Below are 8,478 nucleotides of genomic sequence, written 5' to 3' on the forward strand. Positions count from 1 at the left end.
TCTCCCTCTATATCTCTCTCTGGCTGTTATAGATCTATCTGTCTCAACTATCATCTCACTCTCTCCCATCCCTCCCTCTCCCTCCCGATCTCTCCCTCTGTCTCACTTTTTTATATTCCTTTCAGCGTCTTCGTCTCGTGCTTGTACTCCTGCCGGATGCTGTGACACCGGCACTCTTTTCAGCTCAGATGGCTTCATTAAGGCTCGTAATTGGTAGCAAGTGTGTCTGATGACACGGAGGGGGCGCTCGATAGACGGGACTTGATGAGGGCCGAGCCAATGCCACCTGCCGTATCGGGGGAAGCTGGACTAGAAGACACCGCCTTGCCTCCCTCAACATCGATCACTTCGCCCTGTCATAACCGTCTCATGAGTCTTGTATGCCGACTCCGACGGTACACATCACAAACTTAAAGAGTCATGTACAGACAAACATTGCTCATAATTCTAGATAACGTCAAAGGAGAAATCCAGTCAAAATATAAGTTATTCTGGAGAAAAAGAGTAAAATCTTACGAGTTCTACGGTAAAAATTTGACTGAAATCAGATGAAAAATAAGGCGGTTATGACATTTTGAAATTTTGCTAATTTCTGCAAAACAGTTCTTGTACAGTGGATATGACTACGCAAATGAGTGAGCTAGCCTCACAATTTCCCATTGATTGTGTGCAAAAAAAAAAAGATGACGAAAAGTCAATGTTTCTGTCATTGAAGTCTGAAACATTGATGGTTAAATAACTTCAGAATAATGATCAGTTCGATAGACGAGGATTTCAGCCTCGGGCATAATTGCGTTGAATGAAAAATTGGAAATTTCAAAATTTTATGTACATGTACAATCTATATGGCAAGTTGTGAGGGGATGACATGCTCACTTTGCCATTTGCAGATTCATAGTGACCGTTCAAGAACTGTGTCCCGAAAAAAGAAAATACGAAACTTCCAAATGTCATAACTTCCTTATTTTTCGTCCGATTTTGATCAAAATTATACCTTTCAACACGTAATATTTTACTCTTATCAGACTAACTTATATTTAGACTGGATTTCCCCTTTAACACAGTGCTTTTTTTGCTGATATTATAGTGTCACATTGCATAGGTACCTAGCTACAGATGCGAGTGGCCAACATTCGTGAACTGAATATATTCATTTTGATCGAACTTGAATTTATTTGTCATATTTCACGACCAAATACAAGATAACAATTGACAGACAATAGCACAAAATATCACAATACTGTTCGAAACAAAGAAAATAATTGAACAGGTAAATGCAATGATATACATGTACACCACTTATAAGGAAATACATAACATATAAGGCTATCTTTCAATAAATAATGGAACCAGGGCTTGGGTCCATAACGAAAAGACACGTGAAATATGACGGAACTAAAAGCAATGCTTGTAAAAATGCATACATACTAGATAGGTAGAGCACATGAAGTGCTCAGCCACAGTAAGACCACATTAAGAGCACCATGTAGTTTGAGGGAGTGAAATTTACGAAAAGTCTGACAATATCAAGTTAAAACAATATTACATTTTAATTGTTCGGTTAATCCATGCGCCATCATCGCTTTATAAGACAATGTGTGAGAAGACTGAAACAACAAGGACAACAATGTACAGAAAACATGAATAGAATTAAACCTTTTCATTTTTCTAACATGATGAAAATGTACTTGGATGTCTTCGTTCATGAGGCAGGGGAATGATATATTGTTACAACTCACTTCTCGCCGTGGTGATTTCGTTATTCCTCGACGAGGGCTTGCACTCCGTCTTCGCAGCGAACGTCGGAACTGTTTCGCGTTCGATGACCACGGAGGCAACTTCGGCATGACGATATTAGGTTTTGTTTATTCCGGAAAGAAATAGTTTGGACTTTAATCAAACCCTGATTGTAAACAGTTTAAGACCGATGAGTTATAGAGTGTTGAGTTAAAAAAGCACTTGTTGACTAATGTCAGTAACCGGAGTAAAGTTCATGCAATTATGGCCATATTGCGAAGCAGTGGTTAGGTTTTCTTTAAGCGGGGTTCCCACTATCACGATTGGCGCCACGATTGAAATCGTGGTCTTAATCGTGCAGCAAGCGTGATGGTCTTATCAGATTGTATCAGATCTTAAGGTCAATCGTGGCAATCGCGTTAATCGTAGGAAAATTTTGGACGGTTCAAAAATTTTCTACGATTAACACGATTAGTTTTTGATCGTGATCATCGCATCAGATCGTCTAGGATCGTATCCAGACGCAACGAATCTCTTCTAATCGTGCTTCTAAATCGTGTTGATCGGGATCGACTTTGTCACTTCACTTCCGCTTATTATTATTATTATTATTTGCCCATTTGCCCTTATTTTACACATAAATTGATTTATTTTGTATTCTGATAGGTGGTAGCCTGCATCTTTAGATTATTATTTCCAAACGGTAAATTGTATGACGGTGTGGGGTTTAATTGTCGTAATTTTTAAGGTACATTATCAAAATCATTTTTTAATGGTTTCATAAAATGGAAGATGTATTACAGATTTTTAGATGTTTTCATACATTATGTTAATGATGTTTTCATTAATGAGTTGCTATTACCATTATACAGACACACAAAACAGGATATGGGATAACTTTTGTAACGAAAACAAAAAATGAGCAAAAATAAAATGGCAATTGTATGTCTGCACGTATTGACTAACGTCAGTACAAAGATGAGAATACTTTAATGAATCGTGCTTAAATGGGTACATATCAAAGGCAAATGGTTAATTTTTAAAAATATATTACAGAGTATTTCTTTTTGGGGGTGCAGTATCCTGCTGTTTGTGTATTGTACATAGTAATTAAGAGTTGTTTCATCAGCCATCGTTTGACCCCTTTACATCTATTTTGACACTTTTTCAATGTCTTTTTTTTGGTATGCTTTGTAGAGCATAATTTTAGAGGAAAATTGTTATTTTCAACTCTCATTATTACTGCAAATGTGAAAGTGACCATTGTCGTGGATGTGAGATCACTCGTATGATTATGACAATGAAGATCACTCTTATTATTTTTCACAGTTAGTTATTCAATAAGTGTAGCAATATACCCCTACGAAATAATTTTGCGTAAACCTCCTTTTTTGTTTAAAGTGACATCATTTTGTTTAGGGAGTCACTTTACTGTTGTGTGTGTGTATCAGTTATGTTAAACATTGTTAAGTAAAACACTATTAAAATCAAGCCGAATAAACCAAACTTTTAATAACCAATGAGATAACGACATTTTGAAATAAAAAGGCATATGATACATACACTTTGCGAATATGAAATCGAACACAAGGAATACTATCCATTCGGCAAACTTTCTTATATCGAGCGTATATAACACATAATACTATGTTACATAACATTTAAAATGATCCCATCCTCTTTCCTAGCTTCCATTTCATCATATAATTATTTTCTTCATGTATTGGAGAGAAAGGTCATTTTGTCTTGCCGTGGTTTTTTTTTTCTTTTTTTTTTGCCTGGGGAAGAGGGGCAATCATCTGATCTTATACATTTGGGTTCGTTATTTCATTTCTTTTTTTTTGTGAAGGGGGAGGGTGACCATGTCGATTTAATAATCTATTAATTTCTTTACGTTTACTATTAGACGAGGGAATATCTGAGGTTATGGCTGGCCTGGGTGCTGCTTTCTCTCTGATAACATAATCGTCATTAGCAATACTGCAAAGGTTACGTTGTCATCATCGTCAACTTGTCAAGCCTTGCCATCATCAATGGCTGTGGATAAAATTAATAGGCCTAATCACTCTTCATAATCTAAGGGAAACAATGAAATCCATCGTCAGCCGGACTATAATATTCCCATTCGGGTCCAATCGCGCCTTAAATGGGGGTCGCTTCTGATCCCGATCGTAAAAGATATCGTATCTTATCTCAGCAGCCCGTATTGGTTCGCGGTATTCGTATTAGAACGTATCAGTACGTTTCTGCACGTACCAGATCGGGGATCCTGATCGTAATGGTCATGTTAGATCGGTACCAATCGTGAACTCAATCAGGGCAATCCTGTCGGATCGTATTTGAACGGCAGACCAGATCGTGACAGATCGTATCGCTTGAAATAGACCAATCGTGACCATATCGCAGCTAAGCGTACCAACACGTATTGACTCGCATAACCTCGTATCCAAACGTGAAATTTCAGACGAGTTCAACAAATTTTCCACGATCAGTTACGAATGTCCAATCGTGGCGTTCGCAATGGATCGCACGATAGTGGGAACCCCGCTTTACATCATAAGTAGTTAGGAGATTGGTATGAAGCCGGCATTTAAGCAACGTTAAAGTGGAAGTTGAGGTTTCACGTTAAGTATTGACTGAACTGTGTGTATGGGCACGTATGAGTTTGTGTGTTTGTTATGTTCCTTGTACCACCACCATATTTGTATCCGAACTTGGAAGACTGAAATGAAACTTATAATTTCCGGAATCATTGTGTTTTGTGCTACTTTGTCTGAGTACCGTATTTAAATAGTTAACACTGGACCAAAAAGCAATCATACGCCTTCACCAACTCTGACAGATATTACCATCAACTATGTCAGCAAAAAGTACAACGAATTAGTAATTTTCTTTTTTTTCCTTTAAATAAACTGGAATTCTCTGTGTTTTTTATCGAATTTATAGACTCCTTATTCAGCGATGGCGTTACTGAAATTCTAAAATTCACATCTTTAAAAAAGTGCGTGAGTTTTCTCAAACTTTACCGGTGCCTTAGTATATTATGTACTGTTGTAGTTGTAGTATAATGAATAAGATATATATGAAAATATATATTCTAAGTTTGCATCATGGTGGCAACATGTAAACAATATGCCTTCTTCAATTGCTAAATGATTTGGATTATTGTGAAAAATTTAAAGACCTTCTGTCAGGGTATTCTCTTCTTGCGATGAATCATGCATTGATTTCACCGTATATTTGACTATTGCAATATTCTGGTGTGAGTTTCTTCAATTTGTTTCCCTCTACAAATGAAATATGTTAAGATCGCAACTGCTTATCTGTAAATTAACAAACATGTCAGGAAATAAGGAACCAGTGGGACTCGAACCTGTCATCTACCGTGCAGGCCTTGCCTACTGGAAATGCAAGTAGATTTAGGGTCTATATTCAAAATAACAATTAGTACAAGTTTTATTGATGTACCATTACTAGATTACAGATTGGAACTCCAAATACAAAATTATCTTTTGTGCAGTTCTATTTCACCCCGGCCAGGAAATCCAGGAAATCAGTCTTATTTTACACTGACGTTAGTCAATACATGCAGACATACCCTTGCCATATTCTTGTTTTCTTTTCTTTCTTATTTTGCTCATTTTTCGCTTTCGTTAAAAAGCTACCCTATTTTGATTACGGGAAACTACTTTTTTGTATAATTATCTGTGTAATGGTACTATTATTACAATAATATGTATGAAAATATATAATTTATAATGAAACTTTCATTTCACGTGTTTCACGATATCATACACAATTCAACTATATATACCTCACAAATAATGTTAAAGAATTCCCATACAATCATGCAAGTTATCATTTGGAAATGATAATCTAAAGATGCAGGCTACCACCTCGCGGAATACAAAATGTATTTAGTCTGCGAGAAAAATAAGGGCAAATTTTTGAAAAATTTTCTACGATTAACGCGATTGCCACGATTGACCCCCAAGATCTGTTTATGACCTTGTAAGATCACCGCGATTGCTTCACGATTAAGACCACGATTTCAATCGTGGCGTCAATCGTGATAGTGGGAACGCCGCACAAAACGAAATGGCACTCGGGATATTTTAGTATTTGTCGTTCTATAATCCAGTATAGTGCATGATGGCGTGCACTATTTGTATATTAGTACATGGGCAGTTATAGCAAGACGCAAAGCTGGTCCAATAGTGTGCTTGCTCAATACAATCCATACCCAGTATAGCAGGTATTAGACACGGGTTCCAAAGAATCTCGTGAGTTACACGAACATAAATGTCGAAGTTAGTTTTCTTCCTGTCAAGATTGTTGTCATACAGACGATCTAATGAACACATATACACAATACAACTACAGGTACAATTCAACTGTAGTGTATAGTTCTCGTGTTCTTGTACAACTGTCGATTTCTGCTCTTATTTGTATACTTATGTATAAGAAATAAGTGAAAGAACGCCATGATAGCACTATTACCGTTTTACCGTTAGGTGATGACGAAAGTGAAAAAAAAAACCCCAAAAGAGGTTCACCGGAAGTAATACACCTTAAGAGCTGTTTGGATACTATGGTTGCTGGCTACTGAATGCTTTACATTCGATAATATCAATTACAACATGTCGGGCCAGAGCGGTATCCATCGCTCGCGAAAGTGAATTAGGTGCAGTTTGTTCTGTGTTCAATACTACTGCATGCGAGGACACGATTAGCCTTTTGTTAAGGCCCTCTCGCTGTAATGGCTGAGCGAAGCTAGCCCAGCCGAGCGCGACACTCAGCTGGGCGCTCTTCACCATATAGCGAAAGGGCCTTGACAATAGGTTAGGACACGATTGGCGTAAATACTCAATCTTGAGTGATACACGCCATTAAAACCAAAACAACAACAACAACAACATCACGTACTATCAGAGTTTTACACACTTACTTCTGACCAGGAGAGGGCGCTTCCGGAATCAAAGTCAGTTTACTTCACATTCTTTGATTAAAAAATACTACCAATTAAAAAAAAAATGAATAAATCGATATCCCGGCATATCGTGCTAGCTAGACAAATATTTCCGATATATATCAAGCAAATTCTTTCGTAGTACAAGATGAATATTCAGGTCCTGCTGAGTACTATGATTGAGCTTTAAAGCAAATGAAATCAATTTGCTTTACCAACAGATTATACACCCTTACACTTTGAAAAGCGATCATATTATCAAGGGTCAAAGCCATGGAAATGATACACCAAACTCATCTTTAAGTTGCTGGTTGAAAGGTTTATAATACCTCCTTAGGATTGCAAGCGTATTGTTGGCAATGATGGGATGCTTCCGGCCCTTAAAACGCGGATTGGGACAGACTGGTTCTGACCCAAGCGGAAAAGACTCGCAGTAGAACCCTGTTTCGCTATTGTAGTTAAAATGTCCCTTTTGAAAGAATGCCGGTAGGTCTAGAAACCTCTCCACTTGCCACATGATAGGCAAGGGATCATCAATGAAGGCTTTGCCATCAATTACTAGCAAGTGGTCCCGACCATAGACCGATGCTAGTTTACGCAGCCCCTCGACGTAACGTCCATGTGATATTATGCTGTTTTCCTTGACACCACGTGTTGTCTTATTGATTACCGTCTTCTTAAACGTCTCTCTAACGAAGTTAAATTTCCCTGTCAGACGAAGAGGGTTGTGAGCCGATAAAGGCAAGCTAATGACGCCCAAACTCTCTAAAACGGTGAGCACGTGGACGTAATCAGAGATGGCGCGCTCGACAGCGTCCTTGATGATGACAATCACCTTTGTATTTGGAGGGAGATAGGCCTTCAGTCTTTTCATACTTATCAGCGGAAACGAAAGGTAGCTCGGAGCCTCGGTAATGGTGAGTTGAGCAGGTGTGGAATATGTCATCTTTTGACGCCATGAATGGATACCCTGCTGATTGAGGTACTTTGAGCTAGGGTAGGGCGTCTCCCCAGGAACCATGCTGACTGCGGGGTGATGTGCCATGAACTTACGCAGCATGGTTGTACCGCACTTCTTGACGCCGACGATCATAGCCTGTGGTAGTCTGTGTCGACAACCCATTGCCTTGAACTCTCTTGAATTTTGTTTCCACGCTTGGCAGTCCCCAGCACTGAGGCTGTAAGGCGAGTCATGCTTTTTCGCTTCGCTTCGGAAAGGAGTTCTTTGAGGTGCAACACCGTCACCTGTACTCGTTGTTACACCTTCACCTGTTTTCGTGGTGTGTTTGTTCGGCTTTCTTTGGATTGCATCACTCGCTCTCTGCTGTCCTTTTCGAGAGGATGGTTTTGTCTCCATAGCAACCGCTTCATCTTCCATCGCAAACCCTGAATCCTCTATCATTTCATTTTCCGTGATGTCACTGAATTGACTCGACGAGCGAACTGCCAAGGGTTTTCTCTCATTCATAGATGATATGAAGAGCAGACATAATATAAAACCAGCGATTAACGCTGCACAATATTTCATCGGCTGTGACATCTTTCTGATCTTCCTTTCCATCTACCCGGATTCACCTGGACAAAAACAAAAGAATGAATTGAAAGCAAGTTCGAATGCAGTTTCAAATCATCCAAAATTCAAAGAGGATTTACCTTTCATTTGTACGCTCTGTCCCTAAAGGATATACATCATCTTAGAAAGGGACGTCAATGTGCACGGGGAAATTAAGTACAACTCAACGAAAGGATTATTAATTGTAAACGTAACAGGC

At 38.6% G+C, this 8,478-nt stretch overlaps 1 protein-coding gene across 1 annotated transcript; it reads right to left on the reverse strand.

Moving 5' to 3' along the window:
- Nucleotides 1-6,971: 6,971 nt before the first annotated feature.
- On the reverse strand, nucleotides 6,972-8,084 carry LOC139740485 (heparan sulfate glucosamine 3-O-sulfotransferase 1-like). Its single transcript, XM_071651079.1, has one exon. It carries the CDS (start codon nucleotides 8,082-8,084, stop codon nucleotides 6,972-6,974), a length of 1,113 nt encoding a protein of 370 aa, XP_071507180.1.
- Nucleotides 8,085-8,478: the final 394 nt, after the last annotated feature.

The sequence above is a fragment of the Diadema antillarum genome, unplaced genomic scaffold, assembly GCF_040938485.1.
Source record: "Diadema antillarum isolate AM-2024a unplaced genomic scaffold, OU_Dant_1.0 seq00000855_RagTag, whole genome shotgun sequence".
In the NCBI taxonomy this organism is placed as follows: domain Eukaryota; kingdom Metazoa; phylum Echinodermata; class Echinoidea; order Diadematoida; family Diadematidae; genus Diadema; species Diadema antillarum.

Bases quoted from the DNA above. Each gene is read 5' to 3' on its own strand.
- LOC139740485 (XM_071651079.1), bottom strand. From the start codon at position 8,084: ATGGAAGATGAAGCGGTTGCTATGGAGACAAAACCATCCTCTCGAAAA.